Source organism: Corythoichthys intestinalis, chromosome 18, assembly GCF_030265065.1.
Source record: "Corythoichthys intestinalis isolate RoL2023-P3 chromosome 18, ASM3026506v1, whole genome shotgun sequence".
Classification (NCBI taxonomy): Eukaryota; Metazoa; Chordata; class Actinopteri; order Syngnathiformes; family Syngnathidae; genus Corythoichthys; species Corythoichthys intestinalis.
This window is the reverse complement of record NC_080412.1, coordinates 45129444-45149862: the sequence shown is the minus strand read 5'-3', so window position 1 is coordinate 45149862 and position 20419 is coordinate 45129444. Positions and strand designations below refer to the sequence as shown.

Below are 20419 nucleotides of genomic sequence, written 5' to 3'. Positions count from 1 at the left end.
CGTCTTATGCTAAAACTGGTGAGTGTACATGTCATCTGGGTTAATTAGCCTTGTGTTGGCTACCCTCCCACAGTAATAGGGGAAATGGCCCCACCAAGAGGTGGCGTGCGGAGTTAATGACCCACATTCATTCACATTTGTATAACAGTGATTCAGTTCCTTTATGACTCAGAAGGTGCTCAATGGCTCATGTTATGAGAAGACACGCTCTCCTATTGTAATTTAATATTTTCTCTGTACGTATTTTAGATGTTGCTGCAGCAGCCTATCCACAGTGAATTTGGTCAGCAGCCTCAGCAGCAGGGCCCAGGCAGGCCGGCCTCACAGAGCCAATCAGGGATCACCAGGCAGCACGCGGTCCACCCAAAAGCGCCGTCCTGCAGAGCCCATAGTTCGTCCCCTCACTCGCTTCTAAGGGAGAACGCTTCTCCCTCGGCACAGGTAGGCGCTCAATCAGCAGCTAGAATTTTAGTTTTGATAGTTTGAAGTAGAGCTGGGAATCTTTGGGCACCTAACGATTCGATTGCGATTACAATTCAGAGGCTCCGATTCGATTATAAAACGATTATTGATGCACCCCCCTCTTTTTTTTTTTTTTTTTTAAATGTTTTGTACATTAGTTCCAAAATTGTTCAAAATAACAGTAAATAAAAAACTCCAGTCCCCATTCTGTATCAGCAGCTTTAAACTACATTCCATTAATTTAATGTTGTGAATCAACTGTTACAGTTGTTCAAATTGCTCCCATTATTCCATAATTTCCCTTCCTTCTACTTTTAACACTATTTAATCATTTAAAGATAGATTCAAGACAAGATTCTGCCGATTTAGGAGTATTTTAGATAAAAAGTTAATTAGGTTCGCTACAACAGAGCCTTCTAGAGAGGTCTACTGCTTTAAGATGGGACTGTTTACTTACGCAGGAAAGTCTGTCATTTCTCATCTCTGTTCAATAATACATGTTCTAACACCGAGATCGTCTGTCATTTTGCATCTAGTTCTACATATACAGTGACTTGCAAAAGTATTCGGCCCCCTTGAACCTTGCAACCTTTCGCCACATTTCAGGCTTCAATCATAAAGATATAAAATTTTAATTTTTTGTCAAGAATCAACAACAAGTGGGACACAATCGTCAAGTGGAACAACATTTATTGGATAATTTAAACTTTTTTAACAAATAAAAAACTGAAAAGTGGGGCGTGCAATATTATTCGGCCCCCTTGCGTTAATACTTTGTAGCGCCACCTTCAAGTCGCTTGGGGTATGTTTCTATCAGTTTTGCACATGGAGAGACTGACATTCTTGCCCATTCTTCCTTGCAAAACAGCTCGAGCTCAGTGAGGTTGGATGGAGAGTGTTTGTGAACAGCAGTCTTCAGCTCTTTCCACAGATTCTCCATTGGATTCAGGTCTGGACTTTGACTTGGCCATTCTAACACCTGGATACGTTTTTTTTTTTTAACCATTCCATTGTAGATTTGGCTTTATGTTTTGGATCATTGTCCTGTTGGAAGATAAATCTCCATCCCAGTCTCAGGTCTTGTGCAGATACCAACAGGTTTTCTTCCAGAATGTTCCTGTATTTGGCTGCATCCATCTTCCCGTCAATTTTAACCATCTTCCCTGTCCCTGCTGAAGAAAAGCAGGCCCAAACCATGATGCTGCCACCACCATGTTTGAGAGTGGGGATGGTGTGTTCAGGGTGATGAGCTTTGTTGCTTTTACAAAGCCAAACATATCGTTTTGCATTGTGGCCAAAAAGTTCAATTTTGGTTTCATCTGACCAGAGCACCTTCTTCCACATGTTTGTCGTGTCTCCCAGGTGGCTTGTGGCAAACTTTAAACGAGACTTTTTATGGATATCTTTGAGAAATGGCTTTCTTCTTGCCACTCTTCCATAAAGGCCAGATTTGTGCAGTGTCCGACTGATTGTTGTCCTATGGACAGACTCTCCCACCTCAGCTGTAGATCTCTGCAGTTCATCCAGAGTGATCATGGGCCTCTTGGCTGCATCTCTGATCAGTTTTCTCCTTGTTTGAGAAGAAAGTTTGGAAGGACGGCCGGGTCTTGGTAGATTTGCAGTGGTCTGATGCTCCTTCCATTTCAATATGATGGCTTGCACAGTGCTCCTTGAGATGTTTAAAGCTTGGGAAATCTTTTTGTATCCAAATCCGGCTTTAAACTTCTCCACAACAGTGTCTCGGACCTGCCTGGTGTGTTCCTTGGTTTTCATAATGCTCTCTGCACTTTAAACAGAACCCTGAGACTATCACTGAGCAGGTGCATTTATACGGAGACTTGATTACACACAGGTGGATTCTATTTATCATCATCGGTCATTTAGGACAACATTGGATCATTCAGAGATCCTCACTGAACTTCTGGAGTGAGTTTGCTGCACTGAAAGTAAAGGGGCCGAATAATATTGCACGCCCCATTTTTCAGTTTTTTATTTGTTAAAAAAGTTTGAATTATCCAATAAATGTTGTTCCACTTCACAATTGTGTCCCACTTGTTGTTGATTCTTGACAAAAAAATTAAATTTCATATCTTTATGTTTGAAACCTGAAATGTGGCGAAAGGTTGCAAGATTCAAGGGGGCCGAATACTTTTGCAAGGCACTGTATATGATATCTACTGTAGCCGTTTGTTTGTAGCAACTAGCAACTGGGCATTGTTTGTAGCGGCTGTCAACCGCAGTCAGGTATGATTGTTTTTTTTTATCTAGCGGCATGAGTTGAACATGAGATTTACTCTCGGTCCGTTCCTCATTGCGTCCCAAAGACCGCGCTGATTGTATTTTACTTCCGCTTTACCTGGTTGAATTCAATAATCGGAATTTGGATATTTGTGAATCGTTCTTGAATCTTCCACGGCTGAATCACGAATAATCTAAGAATCGGAAATTTCGCACGCCTCTAGTTTGAAGCATAGACTTCATTACTATTGACGTGACACTTCGTCCTTCTTTGCGCGACGCCTTACCATAGGGAGCCGAGCTTGAATCTTCATTTAGTTATAGTCAGTCGAAGGCGGCACACGGTAATGTCAAAGCAGGGTTTAAGCTTGGATTTTGGAATAACTATGAAAGCTTTACCGCATACAAACAGGAAGGATTTTCTCAGGAGTGATTTGTTCGAGGATTCAAGGTAAATATTATATTATTCGTACCATGCATGCACTTTGAAACGTTGTGAATAAAAAATCAATGGCATACATACGTAAAATAGATCCGTAACTGCCTGATTTATGGCTCTTTCAACAAAGAATCAAGACAGTTTTACATCTATGTCTATAAAGAATTCAGTGATTGAAGTATTTATTCGCAAGAATTTTCTTCTATGTTTACACATGGAGGCGGCTGTAAGACGAGCCGCACATATTTACGTAAAATACACGCTACCTGCACGGTTTCTTTTGCTTTTACATCCATATCTGTGAAGAATTCGGGGATTTAAGCATTTATTTACAATAATTTTCGCCACAAAGGCTCTGTTTACGCCAGGCGGCCGCGAGCCTCATTCGCTAGCAGAGTAGCATTGTACTTCGACTATATACGTAAAATAAACACTAACTGCACAGTTTCTTTGCTTTTAATCAAGAATCGAGACTGTTTTACGTCCATATATATAAAGAATTTGGGGATTTAGGCATTTATTACAAGAATTTTCGCCAGAAAAGCTATTAACGCCAGGCGGCCACTAGCCTCATTCGCAAACAGAGTAGCATTGTACTTCAACAATATACAGTACATAAAATAAACGCTAACTGCACGGTTTCTTTGCTTTTAACCAAGAATCGAGACTGTTTTACGTCCATATCTATGAAGAATTTGGGGATTTATGCATTTATTCACAAGAATTTTCGCCAGAAAAGCTCGTTTTATGCCAGGTGGCCGCTAGCCTCATTCGCTAACATAGTAGCATGGTACTTGGTCAATATACGCAAAATAAACGCTAACTGTACGGTTTCTTTGCTTTTAATCAAGAATCAAGACTGTTTTACGTCCAGATCTATGAAGAATTTGGGGATTTAAGCATTTATTCACTAGAATTTTTGCGAGAAAAGCTGTTTATGCCAGGCAGGTGCTAGCCTCATTCGCTAACAGTATATAGTGTTTTTTTTTGTGTTAATGAATATAAAGGGCTATTCTATATTTATAATAAGTTGTAAATTTATTAATAAACTATTTACATATTACGTATTTAGAATTGATTCTGTATGTTTTCCTCAAGTACGTATTAAGTTTCTGATGTTAAATTGAATGATTTATTAACTGTTGGAAAAAAAAAAAAAAGTTGCTATTTTGGTCAAAAACTTAAATGATATGTTAAATATTGCTATTGAGCCTGAAAATATAGGTGATTATCTCTGCATTTGGTGATTTTTGTGCATCTAGTTTAAAATCTGAGACTTTTATAGCCATTTTAAGTTGTGTGATACTCATATAAAAAATAATCGCGATTTTATAAGGTTGATGTCGCTGCTCATGGAGATTAATATATGGCCTGTTTTGGCTTTAGGTTGGTAGCAGCTTTGGTTTTGAAAATATTTGAAGTTTTTGAAAATAGGCCCCCTACGAATCGGCCCCATTTCCCGAGTCATGTCAATAGGTCATCAAGTCTATGTTTGAAGCTTGTATTAACTTTGAAAATCTTCTCTAGGTCCAACCGAGGATCTCTCGGAGTGGCCAGGTTCAGTCTGTGAGCTTGCCCATGCAGACAAACACCAGCTTGACCATGCCATTTTACACCAACCCCATGATGTTCTCTCAGACCAACACGAGGCATGTACATGATGCAAACCAAAGACACACGGACAACGACTTTAGTCAAGACGGACAACTACGGTAAGAGCTAAATCAAGCATTGCGATGTACAGACAGTAACGGACCGAGAAACAAATATTTCATAATTTAACGGACAGGAACTTGTTACAGTCCGCCAATGCAAAGCAAGGATTTATTCTGAACACCAAAAAAAAAAAACGTCCAATTACTTTAACAAGAAACCATACAACAACATAGTCTTAACATCAAATGTGAATACAAAATAAAAATTCCCGAGTGTGTTTACAAACTAAACTTCATTTCACAAGAGCAATAAATGCATTCAACAATAAATTAAAAATACCTGACCTTAAAACCCTTAAATACCTGCAACATGAAACAATTATCAGAGAATTCCAAAATTTGAAAAATGAGGTCCTAATGAAACCTTTTTTTTTCCTTCAAATTTGTAAAAAGAAAAGTCAAAATGAATATGTGTAATAGTGCTCTAATATCTATAAACCTTGCTAAATCCTGTTTTTCACATGGAACCAGCAGATGCATGTGTTGACTTGCATCCATCATTTTTATTTTTAATGTCAAAATTCTGAATTAGTCTCAAAATCATGAAATTTTAGGTGTATCAAATGTGATACATGTGGCAATAAAGGGTTTAAAAAATAATAAATGGGGATCAAAGTACAACAAAAGAACAATTGGCTAACTTGCATAGCAAAAGTCCCCTAGCTTAAATGCTATAAAATGCTACTTTTTTTTTTTTAACTAGGCTCTTAACAAATCATCAAAACACATATACAGAAAAAGCTAAATATACCTCTAAACTAAATTACAAATACATAAAAAATCATATTAGCTCAAAAAAAAAAAACTCACAACCTTATGTTGGTCTTAAACTATGTTAAATGAGTTGTCATATTCACTGTTGCCACTAGAGGGCAGTGTATCCATCCAAATCAATCAAACTAAATGAAAATACAAACCATTGTGATTCCACTCTAATTAAACAAATAGGCAGCAAAATTTGATTCGAAGCTTTTTTTCTAATCGAATTACACAAGTTAATCGATTAATCATTGCAGCACTAACACTTTGTCCTACCTCCCGTATGTGGTTTTAATCCGTCTAGTCGGGATTTCTGTGCTTTGTGACTGTTCAGACTACAAAAGAGCCATCCAGTTTCAATCTGGATGGGCTAAAAATCCGATTTTTCTTGTCAACCTGAACAAGGCCTAACAAAACACAATCTGATCAGCAGCAGAACGTGAAAGAAATCCAATTGTTGGAGATTTGATTGCTTCAATATAACGGACAAAAACAGATAACCCCCTCATTTCCCAACGTACAGTCGATGATAGAAAACTTTTTCCTCATAGGATGCTCCTGAACCAGCCAATGCAGACACTGGTCCCCAGCAGCAGTGGGTCCACGCAGCCCTCCCAGCAGTGTAACATGGGCATTCCCCAAACCATGTAAGCACCATTCCGACCCTACACCAACACCCTGCTGCGTACGACTCACTGACCGCGCCCTCCCGACAGATACACGCTGGAGCAGCAGATCATCGCGCCCTCGTTCCCCGTGCAGCAGGTCAACTGCAACGCCGTGCTGGTGCCCTCTCAGGTGTTCACGTCACCTATCATGATCCCGCACAACAGCTTCATCTCGCACCAGTCGCAGCAAAGCTACCAGACTCAGCCTCAGGCCACCCAGCACTCCCTACAACTGCAGCAGCCCCAGCAGTTCTTTCAGGTACAACCCTATTAGATTCTTATCGATCGCTTGCGTAATCCTATTGCGGCTTCGGAGCAACCCTCGTGTCTCCATAGCAACAAAATGTCAGTAGGCGGTTATGCAGATTTGAGTTTTGTTAAGACTCTTTAAGGCGATTGAAAGAGAAGATCGACAACAGAAAAGACATCAAAGCTTTGATTGTCCTCTCTTCCCCTAAATATTAAAAACAATTCATTTAAGTCAGATTTTGGCAGATGATTTGGGGCTGTCGTTGGGCAACACGGACTTTCAACTCCCTCCACAGATTTACAACGGGGTTGAGATCTGGAGACTGACTAGGCCATGCGTCACAGTGGGATGGCGTGGATCAGTGGTAGAATAGCTGTCCCGCCAACCCAGAGGTTGTGGGTTCGATTCTCTGCCCTGATGAACTCTCCTAAGTATCCTTGAGCAAGATAATGAAACCCCACTTTGCTCCTGGTGCTGCGTAGGTAGTAGGTAGATGGCAATGTAGTGTAAAGCGCTTTGAGCGCCTTGAAAGGTGGAAAAGTATAACACCATTCACAGTGGGTATGGTGTTCTTCGGATGCAATTCAGTATTCTTTCTTCTCCAAACACGAGAACCTGCGTTTCTACCATAAAGTTCTATTTTGGTTTCATCTGACCAAACACATTCTCCCAGTCCTCTTCTGGATCATCCAAATGCTCTCTAGCGAACCGCAGTCGGGCCTGGACGTGTACTGGCTTCAGCAGGGGGACACGTCTGGCAGTGCAGGATTTGAGTTCCTGGCAGCGCACTGTTTTACTGATAGTAGCCTTTGTTACTATGGTCCCAGCTCTCTGTAGGTTATTCACTAGGTGTGTCCGTGTGGTTCTGGGATTTTTGCTCACCGTTCTTGTTATCATTTTGACGCCACGTGGTGAGATCTTGCATGGAGCCCCAGATTGAGGGAGAATATCAGTGGTCTTGTATGTCTTCCATTTTCTAATGATTGCTCCCACAGTTGATTTCTTTACACCAAGCGCTTTACCTATTGCAGATTCAGTCTTCCCAGCCTGGTGCAGGGCTACAATTTTGTCTCTGGTGTCCTTCAACAGCTCTTTGATCTTGGCCATAGTGGAGTTTGGAGTGTGACTGACTGAGGTTGTGGACAGGTGTCTTTTATACCGATAATGAGTTAAAACAGGTGCCATTAATACAGGTAACGAGTGGAGCCTCATTAGACCTTGTTAGAAGAAGTTAGACCTCTTTGACAGCCAGAAATCTTGATTTTTTGTAGGTGACCAAATACTTATTGTCCACTCTAATTTGGAAATAAATTCTTTAAAAATCAAACAATGTGATTTTCCTTTTTTTCCCCACATTCTGTGTCTCGTGGTTGAGGTTTACCCATGTTGACGATTACAGGCCTCTCTAATCTTTTCAAGTAGGAGAACTTGCCCAATCGATGGTTGACTAAATACTTATTTGCCCCATTGTACGCAATCACGGCTGACGAAACTTTGATAAATGCGCTTTTTTTTCAAGTTTTGCAAGCTCTGAGACACTCGACAAATGAAAATTAATGGTACCTCGATGTGCGTTTTTGCGGAAATGTAGTTCACAAACAACAACAAAAAGAAAAATTCCCCTTCTCACCGAAACTTGTAAAACTCTTTACACAGCTATTAGAATTTTCCCCCTACTCCCTTGAAATGGGTCCGTTGACAGAAGGACTATTATTGTTGTTGTAATGTAGTACGTATTAGGACCAAATAAAAGGAAAAAGACTACGACGGGGTCTGCAACCCGCTGACCCGTTAACCTCTTTATGCTGCCCTAGTGCCTCCCTCCCTGGAGCTTTTTCAAATATTTTTGAAAATGGAAAAAGAAAAAAAACAAAAACATGACAAGACAGAGGCGTCGTAAAGTCGAAATCGCATAAGTCAGGTCTGTCATAACCCGGGGACTCCCTGTACAAATCCCCTCTTACATTGGTTTTAATTAGGGTTGTTCCGATCATGTTTTTTTACTCCCGATCCGATCCCGATCGTTTTAGTTTGAGTATCTGCCGATCCCGATATTTCCCGATCCGATTGCTTTTTTTGCTCCCGATTCAATTCCAATCATTCCCGATAATTTTTCCCGATCATATACATTTCGGCAATGCATTAAGGAAAAAATGAATAAAACTCGGACGAATATATACATTCAACATACAGTACATAAATACTGTATTTGTTTATTATGACAATAAATCCTCAAGATGGCATTTAGATTATAAACATTCTTTCTGTGAGAGGGATCCACGGATAGAGACTGGTGACTTTGTATATTGTGACTAAATATTGCCATCTAGTGTATGTGTTGAGCTTGCAGTAAATGATACTGTGGCCATGCCCAAATGGATGATGGGAAGTGGAACCATGACTGTGCGTAGTGCTACCAATTGATATTCTCTGTGTTGGGAAATAACATAGAGAGTTAAGAAAAAGATCAATTGCTACCTTGCTTCCCCACATTGCTTCCCATGATATTTCTAATCGTAGGGAGAGGGATTGTAAGGCTTTAGCCAATTAAAAAAAGGCTCCAAAATTCACTCTACTCATTGGGTCGTGCAGCGCATGCATTCATTGCGTTAAATATTTTAACGTAATACATTTTTTAAAAAATTGATAACCCTACCTTAAGCCTAAACTAAAGACTCTGGGTGAGTGTAACATATTATGTCTGTAACGTTAAATACAATTACAAAACAATTCAAATAAAATATATATATATATATATTAAAAAAAGGCATGGCCGATATTTTTTTGCCGATTCTGATACTTTGAAAATGACGTGATCGGACTCGATCGATCGGCCTCATCTCTAGTTTTAATTACTATAAATGAAAACGTGTATTCGCAACTCTTGGCTCTTGACCTGAGTGAATTAATGTTCTGTTTTGTAGATGACTCAAGGACTCGTGCACAGCGGCTCGACGCCATCATTCTTACACACCGCCAACATCTCGCAACAAGGCACCGTGGGATACATCCAGCAGCAGCCGACGCCGCAAACCCAACAGCCGCAGCCGCAGCAAAGACAATACCAACATTCCCAAACCCAGAACGCTAATGTTTCAGACTTCAGGAACATGCTAACGCGGTAGCACTGTGGAACGCGCGAGAGCACCGAGCTCCGCTGCTGGAAATTAAACCGACGAGAGCGGCCTGAACATTTGATGCGAAGCCGCTCGCGAGGAAGGAAAACGGCGACGGGACGCACGGCCGAGGAATGTGACGATGGGAGGCGGGGCCTTTCATCAGCAGCCTGCGACATGCTCAGTTGTCAATGAAACTAGTGGATTTATCCCCGCTGTCATGAGGACACCACGTTCATTTCGCAAGTGTCTCTTTGCACTTTTGGTACCACGCCCCCACCCGAGAATAGGATAGTATTTATTTTTGCCTATAAATTTAATATTAAATGTTCCCTCTAACCGGTGGCTTCGCAGTGAGATTATTTTCCTGACAACCACCTTAAAATGAAATCCAGAGGATCGCTTTTAATTTCTCAATGGGCTCTTTGCACAGTCCGCTTGAGATTTTTACTGCTTACTCTTTTCTGAATCGCGTTTCCTCCCACTGCCGCCATTCACGAGCATTCATAAAGATGGATTCCCCTCACCCCAAACACACACACAAACAAAATGCAGAAATATCGATGTGTTTCAGTGTGCAAATTTGTTAAACTCAATGGCGATTGTGACACAACTTTCGTGTACACTGTCGTGCTGGGGTCGGGAACCAATGTCTCTCGCTGGCCATATCTGGCTCTCCATCAACCCGAAATCTTAAATGTGGGACCGCCCGGCTCGCTTGATGTGAACGATCTTTGATGAGATGATGGTGCACTCAATAATTGAACTCAGAAACATCAAACATGTGTTGCAATAATATGCGATAATAGTCTCAACCAACTCAATGCCGAGTGAACTGGAGTATATAAAAAAAAAAAAAGAGAGAGAAAATTAAACAAAATTGAACCACATGGTGCCCTAAGTCACACAGGTGCGCAATTGGTTTCACTTTCATGAATTTTTCACATGCCAAATTGTCACCACTTCCAAAAGAACGAGACTTACGAAACGATTGCCCTGAGAGACTCCTACTGTCTCAGCTCCCTGATTGTGGTTTCCATTTCCAGGAAATATAAGCAATGCCACACCACATTTCTATGTTATTCCCAAAGTAGAGTGCACAACCGAGCAACGATCTTAACATCCTAAGTAACAAGGCTTTCGTTGTTGTTTTCTCAAAATCTATTTCAATCACAACTCCGCTACTGCTAGTAAAAACCTCTTCAAACTAGTGGCAGCCTAGTGTGAGGGGTTCAGCAGAAACCTATTTATTGTGTATGTGAGCAAAAGTGAGCGTTGGACGGCAATTTTGAATGAATTTACGGCGAGAGGCGTGCCGCGCTGACGTCAACAACGCATCCAATAGCAGAGGGGCAGACGTACTAATACCTGTGCTATCAGGCTGCTTCGGAAGACGGATACATGCGAATCACGGCCGACGAAACCTTGTTTAATGCGCTTTTTTAAAGTTTCGCGATCTCGGGGACACTCGAAAAATGGCTCTAATAGCTCTCCTTGCTAAACTAAATGGTACCCCAATTTAGGTTTGTGTGAAAATGTAGTTCATGAACAACAACAAAAAAACTATACACCGTCTCACCGAAACTAGTAAAACTCTTTACATTGCTAATATAATGCCCCCTACTCCTTGAAAGAGGAAAAGTCGTTTTCTTGTGCAACAAGGAAAAATAAACACATTGGTGCTTGGGATTATCGTAAATATGCTAGCTGCTTTTCACTTCCTGACAGTGTCTACGTCAGGCTACGTGACTTCTCCTTTTTTGTGCTTGCTCTTTCTACTGAGCTGACACTAGTGTGAAAATGCCTTAAAAACCTCGCATGGACTCTCGTGCATTCACGAACAAAACTGCTCACAAAACACTCTGACAAGCTGGCAACATAATATAAAGTTAGAATATGCACAATATGGCGGAAAACATTCAATTGACTTGAAGTTCCACTGTGAGACCCCCTAATTGGCCTAACGACATATTATCGTGTACTTACCTTATTTAGATCCAAAAACTCCATGTAGCATGTATGACCAAGTATGAAGACACAGCTCTGAATGGACTTTTTGGGGATTTTATGGGTGAAACACGGTAATATAACAAGGGTCGCGATGCAGAAATCACAGACATCAAGGAGTGGTCAAGATTTTCTTTTTCAAATATTTACCCTTTTAAACTCCCCCCCCCCCCAATTTTTCTTTGTTTGAATCGATTATTTATCATCTAAAATATCGGGTAAAAATGTGACAGGAACAAAAAAATAAATAAAATTAAGCGATAGTTATAAGGTCCATATCCGTGACCTATTTACAATCTTTTTTTTTCTCATTGTGACGTAATTTGTTTAAAAGTTGAAAATAGGCAAGGGAAATTTTTATTTATTTATTTATTTATTTAAACTAAATATTAGGCCTAAATGAATGAGTCTAAGCTAAAAATGATAGACATTTCAAATAACTACTAGTATAATTACTTACCTTCTTTTTATGGCTGGGTTGAAACAAAAGTGGTGGTGCGGCGTCTGTAAACGGGGCTCTACAGGGTAAAACGGACAAATCAAAAATAGTTCGGGGCCCTAATGCACCATCAAACTGCTATGGCAGCATACAGACATATTGTTCTATCAAACACAACAGTTTTTTTGGCTTAAAGAGGGGTGCAAGAGCAGAAACTGCTTTTTCAGCCTTGTGTGTTTTCCGCCATATACATTATATATCATATTGGCCCGAATATAAGACGGCCCTGATTATAAGACGACCTCCTCTTTTTCAAGACTCAAGTTTGAAAAAAAGACTTTTTGAACACCGAATTAATTTTTGTACAGAAAATAATTAAAAGTACATCTGAAAGAAATGATTATAACAATATATTTGAGAGAAAAAGCATGTCATTTTGCCTCATTCAAATCTTAATATCTGAACATTTAAATATGTAAACTAAAGTTCAATCACATTCGTAAATGAATGGCTTCTGGTTTTTGAAATGTAAATAAACCAGTCTATTGTGATAAAACAACAAAATTGCAATAACTGCATTAACCATCAAAGTGAGGTTTAACTATAACTGTAGTCTTGAAACAAATCTGAATCAGGAAAAACATTGCAATAAAATAATGCAAACTGGTTAAACTTGAGAGTAGCTGAGATCTGTCATGACAGAACATCGCTTCAATGATATCTGGCGCCATCTAGCGCCGTGAATGGGTATAATGTCGAGACCCCGAATATAAGACGACTCCCACTTTTTCAGTCTTATTTCAATGCAAAAAACACCGTCTTATATTCGGGCCAATACGGTATATACAAATATACTAGGGCTGTCAAACGGTTAAAATTTTTAATCGAGTTAATTACAGCTTAAAAATTAATTAAACGTAATTAATCGCAATTCAAACCATCTATAAAATATGCCATATTTTTCTGTAAATTATATATATATATTCTGTAAAATAATTTCTTGGAATGGAAAGATAAGACACAAGATGGATATATACATTCAACATACGGTACATAAGGACTGTAGTGGGCATTTCACTCTACTGTCATTTAAATCTGTCTATGCTGTCCTCACTCCGAAGCGTCTACTTTTTCCAAAGCTAGAAAGCTAGTGAACGACGCCTTAATAATCAGACTTCTTCCTATTTCATCTGATTTATTAATAAAATGGCCTCAAACCCTGTCCTCTTTAGACTGTAGTGAAACTACAAAAAAAAAGTACACAAGCATTGCATTAGCAACAACGTTAGCTTAGCACGCTACATAGGTTCACTAAACATAAACAAAAAGCGTCTCATACAAAAAATATAACATTTCGCTTACTAACATAATATGAACATTCTTTACAACAACCATACTTACGGACAAATCTTGTCTAAGGATCATATAAGCACAACATTACAACGTAGGCGTCAGCCCGAGACGTCGTGCAGCCATATTGAACTGGCAAGAAAGCAATAAACCATGTCACAAAGCGACCACAAGAGTTCGCTGTTAGACAGCACAAAAAACCTTGCTGTAAAACTTACCAAAAGGCAAAATACTGTCTGAGCGGGACATGTGCGTTAATTGCGTCAAATAGTTTAACGTGATTAATTTAAAAAATTAATTACCGCGTGTTAACGCGTTAATTTTGACAGCCCTTAAATAAACACATAAACTCTCACAGCTCTCGTGGAATCACATTGTAAAATGTGTCTCGGTCAAAAAGGTTCCCGACCCCTACTGTAGTGCATAATTACATGAAAAGTTGAAATGGACTAATTGAAGAAAGAAAATAAAAATAACATTTGGATTTCAAAGCTTTATCAAATTTGATGATGACATAAAATGTATTTAAAAGAAAAAAGCAAAGGTTTTAGTGCAAAGAGCCCATTAGGTGAGTTGGATATCACACCCCACAATCTCCCCAAGGATATGTTTGATGTCTAGGTTTGGTTTGAACAAAGAAAGACTTCTTGAAGAGCCGTGCAATGCCTCTGCTCACGTGTTAAACAACACAATGGACGGTGAAGGGTTGTCTAATGTGCCTTTTAACCATGCTACTAGTGGTGCAGTTCCAATGTTGTCCGACTACGGCTTTAAAAACGATGCTCAGGTCCATTTGGAGTACAAGGTTTATTTTCATGAATCATAAATGATATATCCCCCCATATTAGATTAAAATGACATTTAGATTTGTATTGATATATATTTATAGATTGGATGCCTTTAGAAACTTAAACATGGCCCCACCAATCAATCAGCAATGCGATTATCATTAGTCAGTAATTTATTTTTCTAGGATACATTTTCTTGAGATTATGATTCATTTTCATGTTGATGGGTCACCAATGGTCTTAAAAGTTTTACACTCACCTCATTGCATTTAATTTTTTGTTGTTGTTGAACTTATTCATCAATTAGCGATGATGTTTTAGTGCCATTGACGGCAATAGATGTCCATGTGATCATCTTCCCTCCCAGTTTATGTATTGGACGTCAAGCATTGAGTTAGCATTGAGAGATTAACAAAATTAGCTAACAGTTTAAAATGGAAAATACAAAACTAAGCTCTAAAATAATCTAAAAGGTGTGCCTTTACAAAAATAATCATGTTTTTTAGTTGTTAGTACACACAGTTCATTGAAGACTTTAAATTGTGAGAGGCTGAACAATATATTTATTTTTGTGATTGAACAATATGAGATTACTTTTATTGAGAGGTGGGTCTAATTAGCATTGCAGCTATCGATTATTTAAGCAGTTGGTTAATCCATCAATTTGTTAGTTTGAATAATCGAGCCATCAGATTAGGAACATTTATTGATTTGCGGAATCAATTTTAGGAGATGTAAAACCAGGGCTTGCTAAGCTTGCACTTTCAAAAGACCATTAAAAGCGAATTCAAAACAAAATTCCCGGGTGTTTCTTCAAATGATGCAGAATTGCACTTTCATTTAAAAATGAATTAAAATACCCGATCTTAGCCGCTAGCTTAAATGCTATAAAATTTTAACATTTTACAATGCTCTTAACAAATCGTTCAAACACATATTCCCACCAAAAAAATGCTAAATATACTTTTAAACTAAATAACGAATGCATATAAAAACGTTTTAGCTCAAACAAAAACTTACCTTTTGCTGGTCTTAACAGAGAGCAGCTGGATTCAGCCATGTTAAATGAGTTATGTCATATTCACTGTTGCCGCTAGAGGGCAGTGTATCTACCCAAATCAATAAAACTAAATCCAAACACTATCAAAACGAACAGTTACAACGCCACTCTAATTAAACGAATACTCGAAGCAGCAAAATTGGATTCGAAGCTTTTTCTAGTCTAATTACTCAAGTTAATCAGGTAATCATTGCAGCACTAGTTCTAATACAGTGGTATGAAAAAGTATCTGAACCTTTTGGAATTTCTCACATTTCTGCATACAATTACCATTAAATGTGATCGGATCTTTTGCCGGAATCACACGGATGAAAATACAGTGTCTGCTTTAACTAAGACTACCCAAACATTGTTTGGTTTTCATATTTTAATGAGGATAGCATACAAAAAATGACAGAAGGGGGAAAAATAAGTAAGTGCACCCTCTGCCTAAGGAGACTTAAAAGAGCAATTGAAACCAATTTTTACCAAACAATTTAAGTCAGGTGTGAGCCCAATCACTGATGAGTGGTTTATAGCTGCCCTGCCCACTATAAAACACAAACCTGCTAAGAATTGTATTGAAAAGAAACCTTGTCTTATGCATCATGGCTCGGTCAAAAGAGCTGTCTGAAGAACACCTGCGATCAAGGAGTGTTGATTTGTATAAAGCCAGGAAAGGATACAAACCATCTCTAAAAGTCTGGATGTTCATTAATCGACAGTCAGAGAGGTTGTCTACAAATGGAGAGAGTTTGGCACTGTTGCTTCTCTCACAGATGACGCCAAGAGTTCAGCGCAGAATACTCAGAGAGGCAAAAAAGAACCTTAGTGTGTCTGCTAAAGACTGTCAGAAATCACTGGCACATTCCAATATCTCCATGCACACATCAAGTATATGGCCAAGAATGGTGTTCATGGGAGGACTCCATGGAGGAAGCCACTGCTGTCTAAAAAAAAAGCATTGTTGCTCGATTAATGTTCGCAAAAAGGCACTTGGACACTCCACAGACGTTTTGGCAAAATATTTGTGGAGTGATGAAACCAATGTTGAATTGTTTCGGGGTAACAGACGATATCATGTGTGGAAGAAAAATGGAACAGCTCACTAACATCAACACCTCATCCCCACCGTGAAGCATGGTGGAGGAAGCATCATGATTTGGGGCTGTTTTACTGCCTCAGCCCCTGGACAACTTGCAATCATTAATGGAAGAATGAATTCAAACGTTTTGCAGGAAAACCTGAGGCCGTCTGTTAGACAGTTGAAGCTGGATGCTGCAACAAGACAATGATCCAAAACACAGAACAAAATACACGTTCTGGAGTGGCCAAGTCAAAGTCCAGACTTAAAACCCATTGAGATGCTGTGGCATGACCTAAAGACAGCGATTCATGTCAGACATGCCAGGAATCTGACTGAACTACAGCAGTTTTGTAGAAAAGAATGGGCCAAGATTAGTCTTGATCGAATGCGCAGGACTGATCTGCAGCTACAGGATGTGTCTGCTAAAGTTATTGCTGCAAAAAGGGGCACAAAATATTAAATGTGACGGTTCATTTACTTAATTTTCCCCCTTCTATCCTCGTTAAAATATGAAAACCTATAAATGTTTGGTTGGTTTTAGTTAAAGCAGACACTTTTTTCATTTGTGTGATTTTGCCAAAGCTCAGATCACATTTGATGGTGATTTTATGCAGAAATGTGAGAAATTCCAAAAGGTTCAGATACTTTTTCATAACACTATATGTATATTGCATTATTGTTCAGGGTCCATAGGATTGCGAAATTCCAGTCAATTTCTGTCAGAGATATTATGAGGAATTAAAATATTTTGGGCATAAAATGTTCATAACTATATATGAAAGTGTAGTTCTATATATATATGTAGATAACTATATAGATCAAGACCAAAATATCTAAAATATCTATTCTGTTTCAGAACTACAACGTTTGAGTACAACTCATCAAGTTTTGCACGAAACAAATGCTAATTGTTATATAATCTTATTTAATTCCCGTTGTTTGAATATTTAGCGTTATGAAAAGAAATTGACTAAAAGCCCCTTTCTGTAAAATTGATTTCATTAGATTGTGTGCTTGTCATTTATCAGTCATGAGTGTTTATTTTTATTATATTTAACAGAAACATACAAGCTGGAGAGTGTATGCAAAATGGCTGTGCCTCAATTTGAAGTATTTATCGGAGGAGATGAATAGCTGCTAATTAGCCAAAAATCAAACAGTACTTTTTTTTTTTTTTTTTTTGGTCTTCTTAAGTTTTGACAAATTCAAATTGGTTCCAGTTGCATTTGAGTACACGCTCGTTGTTTCACGGCGGTGGTTGAGCACCACAGAGGAAGAAAACAGGCCTAGTCGACACTTTCAACAATGTGCAATGTCGTTTTGAGAATGTTATGTTGTATATTTGACAAGATTTCACAAAAGATGTATATATTACACCACAGATGGTACTGTGTAAATGATCTATTTTTTTCTGAATTACAATGACATTCCTCCAGGCAGAGAATACGATGATTCCACTCACGATGACAGATTTGAGACTTGCGAATGTAGCGTAACTTGAAACACAACCACTGATACGAAATGCTCATTGGAAGATTTTAAATCAGGGGTGTCGAACTCGTGCCACGTTCATGGCAATTATATCTCATGTGTGTTTCTCCAAATAAGTTAAATCACTAGTTAAAATGGATTGGATGTCTAGCGCTGTCAGTGGCACTAAAATATGAGCATTCACAGCCTAGTTTAAGTCGATTGGACGTCTGTTGTTTTCAATGGAAGCCAAAGAGTTCATTTTGGGTATTTACGGGTAGGGGTTCAGCTATCGATTATTTTAGTAGTCGATTAATCTATCAACTAGTTAGTTCAAAGAATCGAGTCATCGGATTAGGAACATTTAATGCGTTAGTGAATCAATTTTAGGAGATTTAAAAGAAAGGCATAGACTTCATAATGCATTGATGGGACACGGGGCCGATTCATAGGGGGCCTATCTCAGTCAAAGCTGACCGAGTGGAAACACAAAGAGCTTTTTCCGTTGAAAATTCTTGTGAATAAATGCTTAAATCCCTGAATTCTTTATAGATATGGACGTAAAACAGTCTCAATTCTTGGTTAAAAGAAAAAAACTGGCAGTTAGCGTTTATTTTACGTAAATATGTCAAATGTGCTGCTAGTCTTTAAGTCACTGTGGTGCCGGCTTGTCACCACAAAGAGCTTTTTACGTTGAAATTCTTGTGAATAAATGCTTAAATCCCTGAATTCTTTATAGATATGGACGTATAACAGTCCCGATTCTTTGTTAAAAGAGCAAAGAACCGGGCAGTTAGCATTTATTTTACGTAAATATGTCGAATGTGCTGCTAGACTTTAAGTCACTATGGTGCCGCCTTGTCACCACAAAGAGCTTTTTACGTTAAAATTCTTGTGAATAAATGCTTAAATACCTGAATTCTTTATAGATATGGACGTAAAACAGTCTCAAATCTTGGTTAAAAGCAAAAAAAAAAAAAAAAAAAAAAAAAAAAAAACGGGCAGTTAGCATTTATTTTACGTAAATATGTTGAATGTGCTGCTCGTTTTTTAGTCACTGTGGCGCCGCCTTGCCACCAGAAAGAGCTTTTTTTGTTGAAATTATTTTGAATAAATGCTTGAATCCCTCAGTTCTGTATATATGGACGTAAAACAGTCCTAATTCTTGGTTAAAAGAAAAAAAACAGGCAGTTAGCATTTATTTTACATAAATATGTCAAATGTGCTGCTAGTCTTTAAGTGACTGTGGCGCCGCCTTGTTAAAAGCAAAAAAAAAAAAAAAAAAAAAAAAAAAAAAAAAAAAACGGGGAGGGAGCATTTATTTCACGTAAATATTGCGAAATATGAGGCTCGTCTGTGAGGAAATTAGCGGCCGCCAGGTGTAAACAAAGGGCTTTTTCCATTGAAAACTCTTGTGAATAAATGCTTAAAACCCTGAATTCTTTATAGATATGTGCAAAAAACACTCTCGATTATTGGTTAAAAGCAAAAAAACGGGCAATTAGCAATTATTTCATGTAAATATTGCGAAGTATAATGCCCGTGCTGTAGCGGCTAATTTCTCCCATTGATTTTTTTTCACAACTTTCAAAATGCATGCATGGTACGAAAAATATACAAATTACCTTGAATCCTCGGACAAATCACTCTTGAGACAATCCTTCCTGTTTGTATGCAGTACAGCTTTCGTACTTTTTCAACCTAAATCTGGCGTTAGATCGCTGCATGTGACCGACTGTTAATAAAGCGGAGTGTTGGATGGTCCCCTTCGGGAAGTTGTGACGCAGTGAATGGGGAATGTGTCATGTCAATACATTATGAAGTCTATGACAAAGGCTTAAGATGCACTTTTAAAAAACATTAAATGCAAATACAAAATAAAATTCCCCAGTATTTCTTTAAACAATGCAGAATTGCACTTTCATTTAAAAATCAATTAAAATACCTGAGTTTAACCTTAAACGGTATTTAAAAAAAGAAAAATTTAAATGGGGATCTAGGTATAAAAAAGAACACTTGGCTAACTTGCATAGCAAAAGTCCACTAACTTAAATGCTATAAAATGCAAACTTTTTTTTTTTTTTTTTTACAATGCTCTTAACAAATTGTTGAAAAAAATATTCCCACAAAAAAACGGCTAAATATACCAACACACTAAATTACAAAAGCTTTAAAAACATTAGCTCATACAAAAACTTACCTTATGTTGATCTTAACAGGGAGCAGCTGGATTCAGCCATGTTAAATGAGTTATGTCATTTTGACTGTTGCCACTAGAGGGCAGTGTATCCACCCAAATCAATAAAATTAAATGCAAGCACTTTCAAAACAAACCATTACATCACAATTCTAATTGAACGAATACTCGAAGCGGCAAAATTTGATTTGAAGCTTATTTTTCTAATTAAAGTACTCGCGTTAATCGACATTTTGGATTATTTCCTGTTGATTTTATGACATTTCCAAGTTATTTCATGTTGATTTCAAGTAAGCCTGGGCGATATGACAAACATTGTTATCACAATAAAAAATTTCTTGTCAGTTGATATCGATAATTATCGCAATATTTTTTTTTCTTTGAAATTTGAAGTC

General features: G+C 38.3%; 1 protein-coding gene across 3 annotated transcripts in view; it reads left to right on the top strand.

The window, feature by feature from the left end:
* Positions 1-20010, top strand: part of npas2 (neuronal PAS domain protein 2) — a 120428-nt gene extending 100418 nt beyond the window's left edge. For all 3 annotated transcript variants that reach the window (XM_057821837.1, XM_057821835.1, XM_057821836.1), the window contains exons 18-22: positions 250-441; positions 4667-4851; positions 6165-6260; positions 6330-6540; positions 9456-20010. In XM_057821837.1, coding sequence (XP_057677820.1) covers positions 250-441; positions 4667-4851; positions 6165-6260; positions 6330-6540; positions 9456-9656 — 885 coding nt within the window. In that variant the 3' untranslated portion in view covers positions 9657-20010. The remainder of the gene's footprint in view (positions 1-249; positions 442-4666; positions 4852-6164; positions 6261-6329; positions 6541-9455) is intronic.
* Positions 20011-20419: the final 409 nt, after the last annotated feature.